Source organism: Chanos chanos, chromosome 8 (assembly GCF_902362185.1).
Source record: "Chanos chanos chromosome 8, fChaCha1.1, whole genome shotgun sequence".
In the NCBI taxonomy this organism is placed as follows: domain Eukaryota; kingdom Metazoa; phylum Chordata; class Actinopteri; order Gonorynchiformes; family Chanidae; genus Chanos; species Chanos chanos.
The window spans coordinates 29579336-29600952 of NC_044502.1; the positions used below are offsets into that span (position 1 = coordinate 29579336).

The 21617-nt window shown below is 40.1% G+C and overlaps 1 protein-coding gene across 1 annotated transcript; it reads left to right on the forward strand.

The window, feature by feature from the left end:
• Window positions 1-735: 735 nt before the first annotated feature.
• Window positions 736-20745, forward strand: ubtd2 (ubiquitin domain containing 2). The gene is made up of 3 exons (XM_030782785.1): window positions 736-814; window positions 10309-10545; window positions 20333-20745. Exons 1-3 carry the CDS (start codon window positions 745-747, stop codon window positions 20743-20745), a joined length of 720 nt encoding a protein of 239 aa, XP_030638645.1. The 5' UTR covers window positions 736-744.
• Window positions 20746-21617: the final 872 nt, after the last annotated feature.

Below are 21617 nucleotides of genomic sequence, written 5' to 3' on the forward strand. Positions count from 1 at the left end.
TGCCAAGAACTCTCAAGAATTCTCTATCAAGAATTGCTGAAATGCTGAGACTTCAAAGCCACCTGTCTGAGATGTGAAGGTTCCAGTGGGGCAGTGTGTCTACTAAAGGAGGTGCCAGTCAAAGGACAGATGTTTAATTAAGAAGAGAGATGGCAAAAGGGGCTTATGTTATCAAATATGTCACAAGGGAGAAAAGCATACATAAAAGCATAGTTGGTGAGTGGAGATAGATAGATAGATAGATAGATAGATAGATAGATAGATAGATAGATAGATAGATAGATAGATAGATGTGCGTGAGTGTGTGTGTGTTTTAAATGTCAAAATACCTTTATTACTAAAAGCTTAAAACACATCATTTGTAGTATGTAGTATCTAAGTTACTTTCTTTATGTATACGTGTTAAGACTTTGCTATTATTAAGTAACAAATAACTAGAGCTGCAAACAGAAAATCCCCTCTGCAAGGTAACGTGCTGCCAGCTGCAGAGCAGTGGTGCAAACCTTCGCAGACTCCACTTCCCCTTTGTAGTGAACTCTAGGATATATTTCTCCTCCCAGCCCACTTAGATCCCTCTTTTCTTTTTCTCCAAAAAATCGGTCACCTTGTGATGATGCACACACACACCCCGCCTCTTCCTATTTGATGCTCGGTCCCTGTCAATTTCTATTCTGAGAACAGCAGTTGAGGAAGGGGGGAAAGAAAACAAGAGAGGGTCTGCGGAGGTCGCGCAGTAAAACATCCATGGGTGGTTGTGTGGGCAGTCATCATGATTCTTCAGGCAGTTTAACCGAGAATTCTGACGGAACTGGAGGTAGGACACAAGTTGCATACCACCGGAGTACGGTTTGTAGTCATTAATGGGTGTTTTTGGTGTGTGCTACGTTCATACGCCTTGTCTTCCCTTGTCCCCCCTGTCTTTATTGGTGCCGCTTGAAACGTGGTGGGGGATTTACTGTAGACTAACACTATTTGATGCGTCCGTTATTTTGCCTAGGTTTAAACATAGTTGTTTCACCGATCAGGACAATAATTTGATCATCTTTTGCTCCCGCTACCCTTTGTCTGAATTCAGAGAAGCGCCTAAATGTTATACCTTGTTAGCCTGCCGGCTAGCTCCGTCTGTGAAAAGCTCTTGCTAGCTGCATGGTTAGCCCCAAGGCTTCAGCTGCGTTTTAAATGTGGGTCACTGTTTTGCGCTGGAATGCGAAACATGCCGGGATATTCCTCATCTCTCAAACACAGAGAATGATTGCATGGGCAACAGTTAAAGTCTTTTTTTTATCCTATTTTACGGAAGTCTTCTAAATAAATGTTAAATATTTTGGTTAGGAAGCATGCCTATTATTTTAATCTGCTGTACATCAATCTGTACCATAGTCCTATTTTTGTTAACGTTATAAAGTATCTCTCCTGGTATAATACATCTGAGGTGGTGCAAATATACAATCATTAAATACAGTGAATTTCAACTATGTAATGCAAGTAATTGCATGTAACATCAGTTTGCATCAGACCAGTTCAGCGAAATACGTGTTTCTGAATTGTATGCAACTGGGCATCCCCTCAAAAAGGTGGGGTGCCGAGCATGCGCAGGTACCACCAAGTGGCTTTAAAAAAAAGTTCGAGCTAGCTAGAAAGTATTGCTATAAGCTAGCTAAAGTTTAGGGTATCCCCAGTCAACATAAAAAAGTTTGTTTGCTTCTCTCAAAGTAAAAACCAATAGTGTAATACTGTCAAGTGACTTTGCAAATATATTTGCAATGTATATTACAATCCCTAAATATCAGCCATTACAGGTTCGTGTAGATACCACCCAAAGCTTTCAGCGATTAGATTTTATCCATTCCTTTCTATCATGTAAAATGCCCCCATGTCTGTGAGATCCACACAACACCTACACAGATCTGTTACTCATTCCCTTTATTCACCAGTCTTAGGGTATTTTTTATAACAGGAATGTATTTCAGTACATTTCACAGAATAGAAATACATTTTTATGCACTGAAAAATGTTGTTTTCATTTTATCACATTTACATGGCCCATGAGTAGCCTACGCTAAATAATATTCTATTTAAAAAAAAAAATCATCTTTGACTCATTACAAGTGAACTGAAGGGTCTTAAGCAAGAAAATCACTTCCATCTTTATGTACAGTGCCTGAAGTCACATTCCCAACCACAGAAGCTCACACTCCCAGGCTCCCCCCGAAGATTCTGTCTCATAAGCATCTTCCATTTCAGCCACTTCCTCACAGTCTTTAAGATATAAGAACATAAAGCACTCCCTTTCTGTTGTTCAATGCAGTTCACTAATACACTTGTACCTGTTATTTTAATAGTTCATTATAACACTCATTTCCCATTACAGTTTACTACTTTTGATGTCACTGAATTGAAAACACCTCAGTCTGTGGGGACTGGGTTTAATTGTGTCCTCTGGGTCTAGTGTTTTGTTTTTCTATCTTTTCTCACTTATCTTGTCTTCACATTCAGCTACTGAGGGATTCACTTTTTTTCCCCCCCAAATAAAATCTTCTTTTCAGTGCAGAATGCCATGTGAATTGTGCACGAACGGAATGTATCGTCATCAGAACATTTTTTTTTTTCGTCTCTGGTCAGGTTCTAACAGTGTGACACTGTTAGTGTGAAGAGATGGGGAATGAAATGTTTTGAGGTTTGTGAATGGTGGCGAAACACAAGCCTGGACGTGTATTATTCAATTTCTTAAGGCCTCCATGCAGACAAGCATGTGCTCCTCATGCCAAGCCAGGCTGGCAAAGTTGTCATGGAGATGGCTCCTGTGTCACGATGGAGGCACCATCTTGAGTTCATGTCCTCAGAAGATGTTGTAGGTGTTGTGTGCCTTGTTCTGTAATATGATGTATTTAAACCCATATTAATGGTTCATTAGGTAGATTTCTTAACTTTGTGATTTGGCCTACTTGCTGTTATGGTTACATGATTAGTGTAGAGAATGTAGTTTCTTTGGAGTATTTCTGTAAGAATGTGTTTTCACTAAAAAAAAAAAAAAAAAATTCAATGCTCTCATTAACCATTTATTAGTTTTATAAGGATGATAAAGGCAAGTGATATGTGTAATTGGACACTCATTGGTACAAGTGTGCTGGCTTCAGCCTGTGAAATTAAAACCCTCGCTTTTCTTTTCTTTTCTTTTCTTTTCTTTTTTGTCCTGTAATGCCTTGCGCTTGGTATGACACAGTCAATTGGAAACTGAAACATCAGTTGATGACTTGAGCTTGGTAGCACCTCACTGCACCAGTGTGGATTATTGGCAGTTAGAAGTAGCCACTGGGGGGATGGCTAGGATAAAGGGAGGGGGCTGCCTGATGACTTTTGTCTGTCTTGGTTCCATACTGTCTCGGTTAATGTGGTTCTAATTATGTTAGGGTTTACTCTTTTTTTTTTCCCTTTTGTCTTGGTCTTCCTCTGCGTGTTTGTGTGTGTAGCTGCTTGAGAAATTCTTGCCCCTCCTGTATTGGCCTGCCTGGCAGTCCACAGATGTCAGTCCACCCTCGCACAAATGATTTTCAAAGACTTCCATAGCCCTCTGTCTCTCCTTATGGGAAGCACACAATCTATTAAATGCCTCACAGATGAAGTAGTTTTGGCATCTTGGTTTTAAGATGGTGGGTGTGGTGTCTAGATTCGTTCCATGTTCTTGTTGTGACAGGGCGGAAGAAACCAAGACCAAGAGAGGATGAATAAGTACAGTCCCCCCAGCCAAATCTAAAGAGACAACATCAATTGAGAGTTGTGTCATTCGTGCATGCACAGTTACTTGTTTTCCCTCATGCACAAATACACATATTCACTAAACGCACATATAGCCTGCAGTAATGAATATACATGGAGTGAATACTGTGTTTCTTGAAGAGTTTAAACCAGATGGTGCTCATTTGGCATTCTTGTAAAAAATGAAATTGGCACTTTCTAGTCCTGCAGAAACAGGACTGATATAGAGCCTGTGGTCTTTGCCAAACTGTCTATCAAAGCCCGCTGTAATTAACAAACATACCATATAATTGATAGTTAATATCCGTTAATAATTGCTCTTGTTTTTGATTAATTAATCTCTAATGATTATTATAATTAACAATTTGGGACAACAGGCGATTTAAAAGGACGGGTCAGAGTAGCGATAAATGATAACTTAAGATAACTTCTCTTGTCAGGAGGGGACTGAAGGAGTTGGCTCCTAGCCTGACGAGGTGTGAAGACCAGATGAGGGAATTGGGTACTGTTAGGTCCCACAGAGACTGTGGTTGCAGGTTGAAGTAGTTTTATATTATCAGTGGCTGATGTCAGTGATAAACCAGGCGGTAACAGCGAGTTTGTCTCCTGATGTCATTGGTCAGTGAGGTACGCTGCCATGTCTGTGATCTGCACAGCTGTTTGCATACATGCGTGGCACCATTTCTGATAACAACAAAGCCCTCAGCATGAAGTATGTTTCCGCTGTTAGATATTTATTTTTGTGAAAACATTTTGAAAAAGACGGAAAAGTTATTTTGTTGCTGATGACTGACTGTTAAGATTGTGAAACACCCTAATCCCGCCCTCATACCCTTGAATTTATGTTAATGTGAAATGACAAGATTTAAATTTTAGTAGCAGTAGAATTGTTCGTGTAACTTTTACAGAATGAATTTGATCTGACTAATTTTCATCATGAATTTGACAGCAGACAAGCAGCTGCACTGTCATTCTGTGTTCTGAAGCCTGAAGTTACCTGCATTTGCAGTGTTTCTTGCACTTTAGATCATGCTAGTTTTTCCCCAGTCAGCTCATGCAGCTGATTTCACAGGTTCATATCCAATGTAGAAATGAGCCTTTTTTTTAAGCATCATTTCTATATGTACCGAGTCTTAACTCAGGTAGAGGAGAAACCCCTTTGTCTTGACCGCATCGATCATACCCGCCATGATTTCAGGGTTGACGCCCCGTGGCCGCTGAAACTGCGCTTCCTTTCCCCCCTTTGTTTGGTACGGACAGTACACTTTTCAGTGCAGTGCTGACTTTTGATCATGGTCACGCATCACTGCACATGTTCTCAGGCTCATTGTGGCATATGGTCGTAATGATGCTGTCTGCTATAGATTTCCAGATATCCCATAGAGAGGGCAGATTACGTGTAGATGATGTGGATGGGTCGGTGTGTCCTACTGCCACTCATGTTACATGCCTTTTGTACTGCTTATGCACTCTTTTACAGACTTCCAGTCCTATTTGGCCTATTAATGGTTTACGCATAATTCATGCACTAAAACCACACGAACTCTTCTCTGTTGAGACGCACTGATTTCTTTTCCTGTAAATGGATACCCCTTCCTGTATGGTTATCCATCCAGAAGCAAAGGCTAAATAGTCTCCTGCTCCCGCTCGGGTCGTCATTACTCTGCTCTCACCCTCCTCCAGTTGGCCAATTAACCCTTGCACGTCTATAACCGGGTGGCTATCTTTTAAGATGGTCCAGTTTGACGTTAAGGGTGATTAATAAGATGAATCTGAGTGCTCCCAGCCCTCGCATCACTCAGTAAACAGGAAACGGTTGATGGAAATTATTTGATGTCAGTCAACAGATATTCTGTCTGCTGCTTGAAGATATCGGGAGTCTCAAGAGCGTAGTCCACGGCGCAATCACCGATGGCAACGGTAAATTAAGCGTTTTCCACGGCCACTAAAGAGAATACAGGGATCGCCAAAGGTGCTTAACTGCTCTCTTAGCACCTGAAATATCTCTTTATGTTTTTTGCCTTGTGAGCGGAGGTCTCTTGTGTTGTGTTCATTAGAGCTGCACTGTCTGTAGACCAGTGTATTGGTTTACACACTCAGCTGGTGTTTGCTGTTCCTCTAGTCCACTAAAGTTTCCTGTCCACGGTCTTGGCAAAAATGCAGCTTTGAGTCTTAGCCTAAATCTTTCATACCACGTGGTTTACTGCCCGTGTGTTTTGCCTTTAGGTTTTTGAAATACTGAATCACTCAGCAGAGGAGTGAAGCAGGATGTGTAATTAGCATACTCAGTAATTGTTAGACGCAGATGGCGGATGGCAGCCGAAAGTAAGCCGCCTGCTGTGAGTAAACGGAAGACCAAGCCAGCCTCTACCTGCTATGCTGTCTATCAGAGAACCTGGCTTGTTGTGTGGGCTTGATTCAATTGGCTTGCGAGTGGAACAGTGCTTGCTGAGGCTTTATAGAGCAGTGTGTCATTGCTCCAAAACAACACAGGGCCCTTTGTGTTTTGGACATGAGGAAAATGAGATTAGGAATCAACAGATTTTCCACATAAAATGGAAACATGAGGATGCGTCTTGTGCAGCAAGGTCGTCACCTTGCTGAGAAATGAACGGCCCTTTCTCTTCCAGTGCATTTCTTTTTGCTCTCTCAGTTATCTGAAATTAATTTACTTTGCCTTCTGTTGAAAACCTCCTTTTGTTTCACACCACATATACGATATAACTGACCTTTTTTGTCTTCTTTGCTTCAGTGGCCATGTGTCCTGCTTTGACTGATTTGATGCCAAATCCAGTTGACCTATCCCAGCTAACTGAGGAGGGATGTCCAATTTAAAGATTATCACCAAAGAACATGTGATAATGTGGAGAATATTCTATTCTTTTCTGTTCTATTTTATTCTATTTATTTATTTATTCTATTTATTTCTTGGATTCAAACATGTGCATTTTTAATCTAAATGCTAAACTTGTTAGTTGCAGATTTCAAATGGCTGATAAGGACTAAACACAATTTAGCCAGCGTCTTTACTACTGTGGGGGGCGCGGTGGTTGTTATGGCAGACTAATTGTCAGTGACACACAGTTTCTTTTCCTCACTGGCATCTGCGTCAGTGTAACCACTTGAAGAACATCAACAATGATTTAGCAGGAAATGGAAAATGGTTTTTCACCTACCTTTGTGCTTTCACAGGCTGTGGTGTGTTTCGATGATTCTCTCTCTTTTGTTCTCTATCTCTTGGTGTATATTTGTGGTTAAAAAAAAAATGGACTGTACTGATTCACTGGTTGCTATTGAATTACTGATGGGCAGTAGAGGGAGTTAAACATTATCTCCTGGTGATTGACCAAGTCTGGCTGGGCACACTAAAAATGGTTGTTAGTGAAGGATGCCCAGGATTGTACCAGTTTCAAAAAATCCTGTTTAAAAAAAAAATCCAAATATACAGTGTAACAGGATTTATATTTGCACTAGACTGTTAAGTATGGGATGCACGGTTTGGTATGGATTTCAGACGAAATAGCTTTTTGATGGGCAAGGATTAATGAAGCTCAATCTTGATATAACAGTTGTCTTGGAAGAAATATCTGTTGCATTATTATTATAGCAGACCGTGAGTATCTTAAAATCAGTTATATGTTCTTGCCTATTTAACATACTTAACACAAGTAAACTAGAGCATGCCGAACGAAAGCCTGTTTCAAAATGCTTATTACTGAGCCCAGCTGATAAATCAGCATGCCGATATTATCGGCCGATGTGAGCCAAGTGCAGATAAATCTGTATCTGCGTTTAACGGCCGATAAATGACAATTGAAAAGAGACGATGGATTCTTCAGCCATGTTATGACATTCATGTCAGCCATGCCTGATTTTGCTGCAGTAACGTGAAAGCGGGTACAGTCAGTCAAACATCAAAATTACGTTCAACGTCACAGTAGTTGAGTGATTTAGGCTAGGCTGTTGACAAACTTGATTGTAGGTTTATTTATGAAACAGTGTGGCAGTTCTAGCGAGTAGACAAACAACGGTCCTTTCGTTCGTCACTTCTATACACTTCTATACTTCTATGCATTACTAAATTCGGTTACCGACAAAGCTAGCTAACGGGCGATTAAACTATAGCGTTTAACTTATTCTGCCTAAATGAAGCAGTGGTAAATATATCTGCAACTCGCATGTCTGTAGTTATAGTCGGTGCATTGGGGATTATTAAACCAGAGGGGGCTCGTAAATAAACGTGAGCTGAACAAGTATCTAACATGGCTTGGTAGCCAAACAAAGTTATCTAGCTTCTCTTTCAAACGTGTAGTCTGAAATCCCAAAGTCTCAAGTTCTCGTTGCAGACAGTCATGTAGTATTAGATGTATTCAATAGCAGCATTTACTCGAGGTCACTGTATCAGTTTACTGCATTATTTATCAAAACTTAAATATATTTTGTTGTACTTTTGTTCAAAGTACTATTTATGAGAACAAAACAAGTTTACTTTTAAACCGCATTATGTCATATTATCTTAGTGAGGACGCTTAAATATCTACACATAACAGATGTTAGGGTAATCTTTGTTTATGTTATGTGTTTCTTAAAAAAAAAAAAAAAGGAATATCGGCCGATATATCATTATTGGATTTTTAAATCCTCAAATATCGAAATCGGTATCGATCTGAAAGATCACATATCGGTTGGGCTCTACTTATTACATAGGATTGTTTCACGTTTGCGAAAGCCAGACAGTTGTTGCCTGTCAGCCCCCTTTCCTGAAATAGCACGTGGAAATGTCCACCAAAGCCAGTATCATTTGAGCCTCCTTTAAAGGGTTGCTACGCATTTTCCATTTTAAATTTCCAGACATTTCCTGACTCTCATTTGTGATTTGTCCTTATGTGTGTTTTTTAGATGCTTTTTTTTTTTTTTTTTTACTTTTTTTTTTTTCTTTAGACGCTATTTCACATTCCTTGGTGCCAGTCTACAAATGAAACACAGTGCTCTGTTTTATTTCAAGAAACAACAACAAAATACAGTTTTATAGATTGTGTGGCTTCGTAAGAAGAAGCATACTCTTGAAGTGTTGTTTTCAACTGCTAAATAGACAGTGTTTGTGTGGACCAGACATGGCGCCAGGGCAAAAGCTAAAAAGGGTATCTGTCTATTTCTGTCTGTCTCTTTGATGTCTTTGTGCCATGTAACATCAAACCATTCAACAAAAAACATCTTTTAATACATGATGGGAGTCAAAAGATTTATCACGTACATCTTAACTTGGGCTTGTATTATCTCAACCGGGCGTTTATAGAAACATCAGGCTGTTGGCTCTGCTGACTAGTGCCAGACATCCACCCCTGATGGTAACATTCTTCATGATGTTTGAGAATGCTGTAAATCAGAAGCAGTAGTTTGGAAAGAAGACCACTTTTCCATATTTTCTACTCCATTTTTTTTTTTTTTTTGTCATTTTTCCATGGTCATCCAGACCCGATAATAATCAAAATTAAATTCCATCCTTTCCGTACCCATGTAGGAACCCAGCCATAACCAAATAAAATAATATTTGTTGTAGACCTTTTTATTTTTTTTTATGTATTCTCTTTTTCTTTTTGAAAACATACCTAACCATTCGCCCAAAAACCAAGTCATGCATTTTGTGGTATAATACAGCCCTCTATACATACACCGGGCATCTAGAGGGAGAATTTGTGCTCTCGTCCAACACACATATGAGGGTTTTCTCTGCATCTTGTGATGGTAACATTGCGTCCCAGACGAAAAAGGTTTTTATGTAATGGCAGCCAGATGTTTTCTTCGATAAATCTCTCTTCCTCAGAGGCGGGTTGGGCTGCCAGCTGACGTAACAGTTTGGACCATGGCCGCACATAATTCGGCTAGCTCTTCACTCATGGACTTTTTTAATGCCTCCAATCTGTAGCCTGTGTTTTATGAGAGTCGGTCGTGTTGCTTAGTCAGTGATACTGCTTTTCAGAATGGCTCTCTCTGTGTGTGCTAATGGCTACGGTTGGCACGGTCAAATCAGACTCTTATTAGGAGTGAATGGGATCAAACACCATGCATAACCTTGTTACAAAACCCACCAAATTTTGGTGTGTGTGTGTGTGTCTTTCACACAGAAAGAAGCAGACTGAATAAGAAATGGGTACAGGGGAAGGATAGAATGAGGAAGTGCAGTCTTCTTTAGGAGAGTCCCCATCTTTCCTGATGTGTGCCAATACACAAACAACCATCTGACTTTCTTTCACTATGTGTGTGTTTCAGTTTTAGTGTGTAATGTGGTAAATCTGTGTCACACACAAACATATCTGTTCTATCATTACATTCTTTTAGCAAGGTATCTATAAATTACATTTCCTACTATATACAGTATAAAATGGCTCTTGCTCTCATTAAAGAATCTGTCAAGCCTTATAGCTTGATACTTGAAAAAACCTTTAATGTTTCACTTACGGAATTGCCTTTGCTTGTTGTTTGCTGTCAGCTATTATGATTCTGACATGCTGACCAACCTTCTCTTCTTTTTTTCTCCCTCTCTGTCTTTAGTGGCACTGGGGCGTAACCAGCCCCTGAAGAGAGAGAAGCCCAAATGGAAGAGTGATTACCCAATGACTGACGGTCAGCTGCGGAGCAAGCGGGATGAATTCTGGGACACGGCGCCGGCGTTCGAGGGCCGAAAGGAAATCTGGGACGCTCTCAAGGCTGCAGCGCAGGCCTTCGAAAGCAACGACCACGAGCTCGCTCAAGCCATCATCGACGGGGCCAGCATAACGTTGCCACACGGTGAGACGCGTGTCACCTCATCTTTCACACTGCCCAGACAAACCAGTGCTTTTCCTCACAGGGCACATTCACACCAGTCTCACCATATCTCCACAGGGAAGAGTTTGTGATTACAGTTTTTAGTTTTAAATGGCTCAGTTCTTCACTAGAGGGTGGTAAAAAAAAACCAAACAAACAAACCAAAAAAAAAAAAACACACACACTCCTGTGAGAATTATAATTTGATGATAGAATAGCCTCCAGCAGATGGTGTCATTGTGTATAAGGACAAGACTGGAGACTTTTTTCTTATAGACTCAAGCTGTATTTCTTATCTATCATTATAATATACATCTCTCTCTCTCTCTCTCTCTCTTTCATTCAACTTTCATTTTACTCTCATATTAAATTCACACCATAACCCATGTAAATTTTAGCTGTATTTATGTCTTCATCCATCTCCTGCCTCACTGTCCAGGCAGTTTTGCCAGGGGAGAGTGTACACAGCTACACATATTGAGTTTGTTTGTGAACTGTAGCTTCTTTGTAAAATAGGTTACATTTGTTTGTTATGTTTTAGGATGAATTTGGCTCCATAAACACTGGCTCTTTGCGCTTGCTCTCCCCCCCCCCCCCCCGTCTCTCTCTCTCTCTCTCTCGCTCTCTCTCTCTCTCCCTCTCCCTCTCTGGAGTTGTGAAAGTCCCTGAAATAGGGACCTAGTCCTATATATTGCATATGGTTTAGTGCAGCAGTATTAGTATCAGATCCTCATTTAACCCCATCATTAGAGAGAGAGAGCACATCACTCTCTTAGCCTCAGAACAGTGACTGTCACAGAAGTGCATTAAGACAACAAATCAAGAAACCCATAATGTTTCTCTGCTGTCTTCAAAAGCATTAATAGGATAACAGTGAAAAGTGTAGACGTTTTCCACTTAAATAAAAAGGGAATCCTAAATGATCAGGAAAGTTGAATAAATTTGGCTTTAACCAGCAGTGGATTGCCGCTTGCAGCTGGTTGTCTGGGTTTATGTTTTTTTTATTCAGGAACGCAGGTGGGTCTTTGCCAGGGAAAGCTTTGAGAAAAATTGCTCGCAGATATATGAAGTTCCAGGGAAGGATTCCAAACGAAGTGCATGGTCTCTCAAATTTGGAATCTCATCAGCGTCTTCATTTTGTTGGTAAAATTCCAGCAGATCCATGTTACTGTGTCTAGCCTGGAGCTGAGTGGTGTTTTGCAGCTCTGTGATTTCTAACTGTGGCACACTGAACATCGAATGGCAATTTAAATATGTTGGGATGCTGCTCGTTTGCTATAAGGGCTTCAAACTGTTGTTCTTTGGAGGTTTTTTGTTTTTTTCCACGCAAATGCACACTCTATTGCGTGCTCCGCTGTTCTTTCCAGATTTTGTGGAGTGTGAAGAAATGCACCTTCTCATTTAGTGTGGTTTTTACTAAAGTTTTAAAAGTAAGAAACGGTGAAACTTGTTTCAGTCAGCTAAAGCAATCGTTGTTGTACGGATGTTCTCCAAGTCCTTATATGGATGTAAATAGATTAGAAACATGTAAAAGAACGAGTTGTTTCACTTTTATTGGATTACTACTGCCTGTTTCTACCAGTTGTCTTTCACTTATTTGCAAAATCAATCAAAGAATGATTAGTCAAAATGTGTTTTCATAGTGTCATCGGGTAATCTTTGGTTACATTCATCATGACATGGGTAGAGACACAGTTCGTAAGAGATATAATATCCCCACTCACAGGTGTAACTTTCATTTTTATTTCAAAACTGTGTTTTATCTTTACTGTTACATTTACTTTTACTTTTAAAATGACAAAAATCTATCACATTGTGCTGATCGTGAGTACTCAGTGATTTAGTGATTGCCACACAAACACTGAAACAAACAAAAAATGATTATTTTCATAAAATGCGTTTACAGTAACTGCGTGTGTCAGAGAGCTCTTTGCAGGACTCTGCGTTGTGGTAATTTCCAAAGCACGTTCCCCTTGGCTTCTCTCCAGTCCTTTTACGTTTAACACTAGGCATTTGGAAGAAAGCTTGATTTTCAGGCTGCAGTTCAGTCATACCGAGCATTCACCGCACCGCTTAGAGAATTTTCCTGACCTTAGCTGTCGTGAGGGTAGCTGGGTCACTCTTAGCACCCGCAGCTCTTTGGCGGTCTCTCTGTTTTGACACATTTCCTCTGTGGCTTTACAGCTTTTTGTGAGACCAAATGAGCGAGCTGCAGTGCATTCATAGCTAAGTCGAACAGTGCGCTTACGCACTCGCGACATGTACAACTAAAAGGTCAGAGCATCCAGGCTGCCTGCTCTCTACCCCACCTGCTTTGTGTTACCACAGGTGAAGTCATGCGTCTTATCTGAACTGTCATCTTAACATGGCCTCGTAATACATAGTCAGGTAGCTTAAAGAAGCTTATTTGAATGTGTCTGCTCTAAAAAGTGTTGACTCGGTAAGTGGATTTGTATAATAGATTCAAATGAGTGTATAAAATGTACAGCAAATTTCCTGTTTCCACTTGCGGTTCAAGCCACGTTAGGTCCACACGTATGCCGACCCAAACACACACAAAGAATTTTAGAGTTCACTTCCTCAAGCTAGTGGCCAAATTATGTAAGTGTATGTAAGTATATTTGTATGTATGTAGGTAGGTACATACTTATGTATGTATGTAAAGCGAAGGTGTCTTTACTGTATGTATGAGATTTAATGGACTGATTAAGTTTAATAGACTGATTAATGTCAGTTTATATACCTTGGGTATTCCTGGCCTGAAAACTGTACACTGTACATCAACACAGAATAATGAGAAGAGGAATCTGACAAGGAGAGATATTTTCAATTTGTGTGAAGGGAAGGCATTTTCAATTTGCGCTTGAGAATCAGACAAAACACCACTTGCATGCTCATAATGCATTATGCACCTTTGGCTCACTTCCTGTAATGTGTTGTCTCTTGAAAGCCACATGCTGTAGTCTGACACAGAGTCTCCCTTTTCACAAATGTGAAAGCTTTACTCCACTGAACAAACCTGCACAAGTATCACATTGATGAGGTAGTTGAAAATGTTTCTTTTCAACATTTTGGAACAAGAGGCTTTGTTGAATGGGTGTAGTTTGTATGGTGAGTGGTATCTGGTGTGTGGAACATGTACAGTTTGTGATATGTGTAGTTTGTTCTGTGTAGTGTGTGTGTGGTATTTAGCAGATTAGCAGTTTGCAGCAGTAAGTAAGAGGAGGAAGTAGAGGAAATTTTAGAGTATTTTCAGATAGTTTGATATATATGCATGTATAATAGTTTGAAAATTGTAATAATGTGAGTAGGGCTATCCTGAATACCATTTTTTGGGCTTCGGTAGTAATCAAAAGCAAATATTCAAAGCTTTTATGGGGGACGGGGTGCTTTGCATGACTCAGGAAGGACTCAGCCAGACATTTCTCCAAAAAATTGATGTTTCCACATTACTCCTTATGCTTTATCTTGACTATTCAGATCAGCTGCAACTGTTTTCCTAGCAAACTCAGTGCACATCAGGTTCATGCATGCGCACATGTACGTGCTTATGCATGCACCAGAGGTGTTTTCATTAATGTGATCTTTTATCTGGACGTTTCCACCGTACACGACCCAAAAGTTACTCCTGCAGCGTGTGCAGAGTGCAGCATTTTCATTGCTGGCTACTTCATGAAGAAACGGGTAGGCCCTCTGGAGGTCTTTAGTCAAAACCGACTTTCTCTTCAGTGTGATGCTAACCATTAGTATACTGACAGATTCTGTGAGACAAAGCCACAAGACTCTAGCCACGTCCTCAACAACAACACATTGATTGATTGACACACAAACAGACAAATCCTTGTTGAATTCAGATGCGTAGTACATTGTGTTTTTTGACTGTAGTGATGGGAATTCCGGCTCTTCTTAGTGAACCGGATCAGTTGGCTGAGTGCAGCAGTACTCTTTCAGCTCCCCAATGGCTCTTCATTTAGTACCACTTCTGGCTTTTTTAAGAGCCAAATTTAGCTAAGTTTTGAACTATGACTGGTATGTGTGCACATATAGCACTCAAATTATTCAATGTAATTATACTAAACCTTATAATTTCTGGAATACCGTTATGTTTGTTCTAAAAACATTAACATAAGAACATCAGTCACTATTGCACATGTGTATTGAATGTTTTATTTATATTGAACGTTGTAAATTAGTGTTTTGCTACATTGTTTTTTCTGCTGTCCGGCCCCCCCTTTAACCCTTATGCTATTATTCTTGTCTGTCATCACATGTGATTGGTCACATGGCACGCGCATCAACACAACATTCGGTCAGTGCATGGAGTGCCCATGATCGAGCAGTGTGGCGAGAAGATCATGCTATTACTCTGTCTCTTATTAATTAACAAAAAAAAAAACCAAATCGGCTCCCATTGTTCACATAAAGGAACCGGCTCATAGAGCCATCTCACTGGCGACTGACACATCACTATTTGACTAGGTTAGGTAATAATGGGTGGGACAGAGCATGATAAACGTCTGTGTAAGTGCTGAAGACAAGGTTATTATTATTATTATTATTATTATTACTATTATTTAATTGTGGTTAAAACTCTCCTGGGACATTTTAGTGTTTTACAGATATTTGTTGGGAGTCGGGACACCCAGCTTGAAACCGGGACAATCCCAGACAAACCGGGACATCTGGTCACCGTTACTAATTAAACAGTATAATATCAGTCAAGTATAGATATAGTACAAGAATGTGCTGACAAAATGTATTTTGTGGTTTGACTTTATCGATAGCCTGCATTTAGCACAAAAAAATGAGTACCCGAATCCCAAAATTGAAAACCGAATACCTACCCAATGAATGAATGTTGGAGTAGTCGAACATTCGGGTCCAGCCCTAATTGTGAGTGTTGAGATAGGAGAGAGAGAAAGAGGAAGTAATACAGAAGAGGCGTTTAAGTTGGTTTTTGCTGGACAGTAAGAAGAGAACATTGACTAAAGTGAGTTTATGTTTAATCATTCTCCACAAGTCTACCTCTGTATTGTGAGAAATCCCCACACACATTTATTAGATACAGCGATATCTAGATGCAAATGAATTAATGAATAAATCAAATCATTACATCAGTCCATGCATCCTCAAATCAACAGATAGTTAGATTGCTGATGTATGTAGCGTTTACCACCCCAGAGTGTACGTACCCCCCCCCCCCCCCCATCCCCCAAGGTGGGAATTGTCCCATCTTTAAAAGTGAATTTCAGGTCATGACTTTTGAATGTTCCACCATTTAATGTCTATGGGGCTTTTTTTGTAAAACCAACCACCACAACCAAAACTGAACAGGGTACTGCTTAGAAAAACTCTCAAGCAAGGTGAGATTCAAATAGGCCTACCCAGAAGTGAGGTGACTCATTAGTGCTTCAAGTGAATTTAACATTTCCTTTCATATATATAACTGATGCAGAGTAGCTGTGAAGACTACTTGCCCATGGTTTTGGTTTGATGAGGATAAGTCACACAGCCCCTTCAAAAATACTGGAAAAATCTAGTGCAGTATCTTAGATAAATCTCAGGGAATTTTCCATACACACATTCCAAACAAAAAGAGAAAATGACAGGTAATGAATGAGTGTTGCTCAAAAAGATAAAGAAAAGTTCTCCTCAACTCATCATTTTAGCTGCATTCATTCATTTTGTGCTACTCCTTTAGGGTCAGAAATGGCAAAGTAAAGATATTGTGGAGTGTACAAGAGAGATTGAGTGTTTGAGCAGACCTTTTTGACCCCCTACAGATTTATCCAGCAGGCATCAAAATGGTTTTAAATCAAAGTGCTGTTTTCATTTATATCATTCAAAATTGCCTTATCATACCTCGCAACCTGTTTCTTCAGGTTGGATCATATACTCAGACCACAGTTTCTGGTTTCCTTACTCTGAAATCGCTACTCAAGATAAAGGCAACAGAGTCAGACACATTGCTGCTTCATTTCTCATGGCTTGTTTCCTTTCTGTGGTAAAGATGCTTGTGTACTTCTGTGATCCTGAGAGCAATGCCAGATAGAACCTTTGTCCCCAGCAGATCAAATCATGCTGGAGTGGACACAGCTCAGACAAAATGGTCGGTCCCACATCCTCCATGTCAGAGTTGGGGGTGATAATTAAGAACCCTATCCCAGAAAAACAAACTATGTGATGGAAACTGTATCAATCCTTGCCAGGCCACCAAGAAATTTCTAATGTTGTATTGTTTGCAACTGGCCCAGTTCAATCGAAGTCCAAAGAGGGATGTTGGAAAGGTGAAATAGTGCCTGCTGGACCCAAAGCACAGCATCAGTTTTAGAACATACAACGTGGGCTTTATGCATCTGTCTTATGCCTAAAAATGCACAACATGTCCAGGAGATGAAGCAGCTCTAAACTGGCACTCTTCAGTGTTAGCAAGCGCTGTTAGACAAGACATTTAATGATCTCCTTCTCTGTTAGAGTGTGCCATACTGTATCCCTTTGTCATTTAAGCAAGAGCAAACATCTAAAGGCCTGACAAAACCAGTGATGGAGAGGGAACTAGTTAGCAAAAGCCTCATTCAATCATGGCTCTGAATTCTCTGAATTCTGTTAATTAACTTTTTCTTTTCAGCGTTATGCATCAACAAATAAGCAGATGAAGACAACAAACATATATACTATGAAATGTCACAACTAAGAAATAATCAGCTCATTACACCCAAAGTGGAAAGCAAAACTCAAGCTGTACATAAACACTCATCATGCACAAAATATTGACAAACTGACATGGACATCACCAAATGGAAGAGACCAAAACCAAATTGACCTCAACATCATGAATGGAAAGTAGAGAGGATCGATGTCAGATAACAGAGGAACTGATGCAAACAATGCCCACCACCTTGTCATGCCAGAACAAAGTCAAAAACCACAGCAAAAAGACTAGTCATTGATAAACTGAAAAACCCAGGAATAAAGATGATATTCAAACTTGAACCTAAGAATTGACTCATTGACTCGTGATTAAATGGAGGATAATCAAAAACAATTATTAAGAGGTAAGTCGGAGAATTCTAGGCTAGCAAAAGAAGAACTCTCAACGACATCGTTTCGAATACCGCAGAACAGAGAAACAAAACAAAACTCGCCCCCAACATCCAATCCACTTGTTTGAAAGATAGGAGACTAGACGTATGTGAAACATTGAAGAAGTAGTCAGAAACACAAAAGCTGTCATATAGTTACCTTGAAAGTAGAGCCTCTGAAGAAGCAGCTGCACAAGAGGAACGGAAAACATATTCATGATTACAGAGGAACTATTCCAATCAACGCATAAACCTCTTCCTACTGAAAAGACAATCTACCAGTTCAGATATCAAACCACAAGCCTACGTCTATCAGCTCAGAGAACAAACCTTAATCGGACAAGAAATTCCTATCGCCATATCTTTAATTAAAGAAACTGACAACATCCATGAGGAGATGCTTAAGGTTGACCATAAATCAGCAGCAGACACACTTACATACCTGTTCCAGTACATCTGGGAGAATAATATCATCCCCAAGGATTGAAAAAAGAGCCTTGGAATCTTGGAAACTGCTGCCGCTGGCAGGGAATTACAGTCCCCTTGTTTCCAAGCAAAGTCCTTTGCCAAATCTTTATTAACGGTTTAAAACTTAAGGAAACAGCCAATTGATTTCAGGAAAGAATCTGCTGCCTGCATCATGCTTGCATTCTGTGCATCATCACACTTGGCATGGAAAACCCTCCCATATCTCAATTTCACTGGTGCCAAGTAGGCTTTGACAGGATACATCCTTAAAAGCATCCGATATCTTCACAAAATTATTGAACCAAAATGTGTTTCCACACAGATTTTTCAAATGTGCCGTCCTAGTGAACAACACCGCTGATTTCCCATCAAATCAAAAAGGCATTCTCCCACTGGTTGGTAATGAAAAATACCATTGAAGATTCAGCAATAGTACTCCAATGGACAATCATTCTGAGCTTTTGAAAATCTAGTTTGTGAGAGGGAGTCATAGAAATGCAGACATTGCCAGGTTCATATTGCAAAGTAGATAAGTAGGAACATTGCTTAATATATTGGCTTCACTGTCACCATTATGGGTCAGTGTAAAGTCAACTTCACCTTTATGTCCATCGTAGTACAAAACCACCAGTATAGTTTGTCAGTGCAAGTTCAGCAATAAGGTACAGTAGGCTGATCATGCTTTGTTTTTAGCTGTATTAAAAGTGTTGAACATTTCCAGTATGTTCATTTTTAAAAATTAGTTTGGTGCTATTTCTGTTTCAGCTTTTTTCTCTTCATTTTTTTATTTAGTTCTTCTTGGTCTTCTTGGGAATTTGTGTTTATTTCATAAAAATACCAAGAGCACCTAAAACCAATTCTTATGAAATTCCCAGTTGAGTGAAAAAGATTGGGAAACTAGGTCAATAGTTTACAGACTTTTGGTGTCTACATTTGGTTCTTTAAGAATTTTTTAATATAATGTGCATGTTTACCTGAATGTGACTAAGAAAACAAAAATACTTATTTCCAGATTCAAGCAGCCATGTTCCAAAAGACTTTTTGGTTGCATTTTAGTGGCTTTGAAGTACTTTAGAACAGGAATTTCTGAGTGTATATTTCTCCACTAATCCCCAAATACATGGCCGCACTCAAACAGAGAGGCAGAGAATGAGGATACAAAAAAGAACTAAGTGAGTAATTTTAGTTACCTTGAAACATTAAAACATGATATGTTCTTTTATTGTCTTGTTTTATTTTGTGTTTACAGACCAGTATGAAAACTAATATTCATATAACAATGAGGAACTACCATTGTGGTCAAAATCACAGTTCCTTAACAGTCCTGGGCTAAGGGAAATTGCTGTTTGGAAAGTTGGATGGGCTTGAGATAATTTGACGTCATTGGAATTCATAACTCAACTGACCAAACTGAACTTGCCCCTGAACTTTTGAGCTAAGCAGTTCTGATGAACTAGACATCACTCATGTGGTCATTCCATTCAGGTTCCAAGCTGATTGAAATCTCTATAGCACAATGACAACGTATCGCTCAGTTCCTCTTTGTAATAGGTCATCAGGACTTAGTATGTATCCCTTTTGTACAATTTGCGTTGTCTCTCTTGCTCTCACTCTCTTTCTTTCTCTCTCTCTCTCTCTCTCTCTCTCTCTCTCGCTCTCTCTCTCACTGATTCACAATTGTTATTTCATCAGTGGTGGACAGGGTTACATAACCCTGCCTCTTGACAGTTTCAATAATTTACTGCGATTCAGCGTCTTCTGTTATTTCATTGTCTCACTGTGTCCACTTAAAAGGAAGTATTCCAGATGAAGAATGTACATGAAGTGGGCCATATTACAGTACATGCTGTTATCATGACTGTTAACACGTAGATTATCTAAGTGAGGTTAACACACGTTCTTCATCGGTTAACACATGTAGGCTGTATCATTATTTTAAATGACATCATAATCTGACTCAACACCGTCAATAGTCTGACCTACCCTTTTGAGTACAACACATTCAAGTACTTTGTAATGCTTTACCCTTTTTTTTCTGTTCGCATATGTGCTTGAATATGTGAATGACGCTCAGGTTCTGTGGTCATGTTCTGTGACTGGTTGCCATGACGAGCTGTCAGAGGCCCTTTTCAGATGATCTGGACAAGATCCGATGTTCTGAACCTCTTGTCCAGAACACGGTAAACAGAAGTGACTGTAACTGTTTCCTGTCTCCCCAGGTGTTCTCACCGAGTGCTACGATGAGCTGGGAAACCGTTACCAACTGCCTGTCTACTGCCTATCCCCGCCCGTCAACATGATCGAGGAAAAGAGCGACCTGGAGCCTTTGGAAGTGCCTGAGGCACCGGCCAGCGAGGGTCAGGAATGCCAGCTCCGGCTTCGGCTCTCCACGGGTCGGGACCTCAGGCTGACCGTTCGCACCACGGACAGCGTCCAGCACATGAAGGGCCGTCTTCAAGCACAGGAGGGCGTGGCGGCTGGCAGCCAGCGCTGGTTCTTCTCCGGCCGGCCGCTCACGGACAAGATGAAGCTGGAGGAACTGAAGATCTCCAAGGACTACGTGGTGCAGGTGATTGTCAGCCAGCCACCCGCACCACGACTGCCTCAGGACCCCACACCAGTGGAGAACTAGCACTCTACCAGCACTCACTTACACATATACTTATGTATATGTGGGGGGAAAAATGGGATGGAAGGGCAGATGTGTGTGAGAGAAAGAGAGCGTGAGAGAGAAGAGGAATCAGGGTGGACCAGGACTGGGTTAGAAGAACATTGGTCCAGAGAGATACTGAGAGGGGAGGGGAACATATTGGTACACTTGACGAAAGTGAGTTATGATGATGGTTATTGAAATTTGAGTTAGTCAGGGGAGTTGTTGTGAGTTTGTCTGCCCTTCCTTTCTCTTCTTCTTTTTTTTTTTTTTTTGATAGCGTATGTCTGCAACGCAGACTGGAAGTGTGGATGTGCCTGTTGTCTGCAAGAGCTGGAGAACTACTTACATTGCAGATAACCAGGAGCAGGTGCAAAAGACTTACAAAAAGGCCTCTCCTGTCTTAAATGAAAAGAAGAATTTCTTTTGGATTCTTTTTTATTTCTTCTGATTTTTAATGGAAACTGTACAACCAAAAAATAATGAGGGAACTGAAGGAGGAAGATGAAAACTTTGCTATAAAAAATGCACCAATGCTTTTTTTCCTCCACAGCTCCCAATTTAATCATTTTTGTCAAGGATTATTTACCTGTTTCAGTTTTGTCCTTTTTGCACTCTGTAAACAATCCCAATCTATTCACATGTTTTTGTTTTTTGTTTGTTTGTTGTTTTTTTTCTTCTTTTTCTTTCTTTTTTTCTTTTTCTTTTTTTTTTTGGAGTCATTGGGTCAATGGAGGGGAAGTTAGGGGTTTTTTTTGTAATAAATAAGCCTTTTGACATTTGCCTATACCTTGCCTCCAGTCCCTCTAGTTGGAAAAGCAACTGCCATATTGTATCAAATATCTTATAACTCT

Excerpts from the sequence above, each read along its gene's own strand:
- ubtd2 (XM_030782785.1), top strand. The coding sequence starts at position 745 with ATGGGTGGTTGTGTGGGCAGTCATCATGATTCTTCAGGCAGTTTAACC. Across the intron at positions 815-10,308 it reads GAATTCTGACGGAACTGGAG|TGGCACTGGGGCGTAACCAG; the intron begins GTAGGACACAAG and ends CTCTGTCTTTAG. Across the intron at positions 10,546-20,332 it reads CAGCATAACGTTGCCACACG|GTGTTCTCACCGAGTGCTAC; the intron begins GTGAGACGCGTG and ends CTGTCTCCCCAG.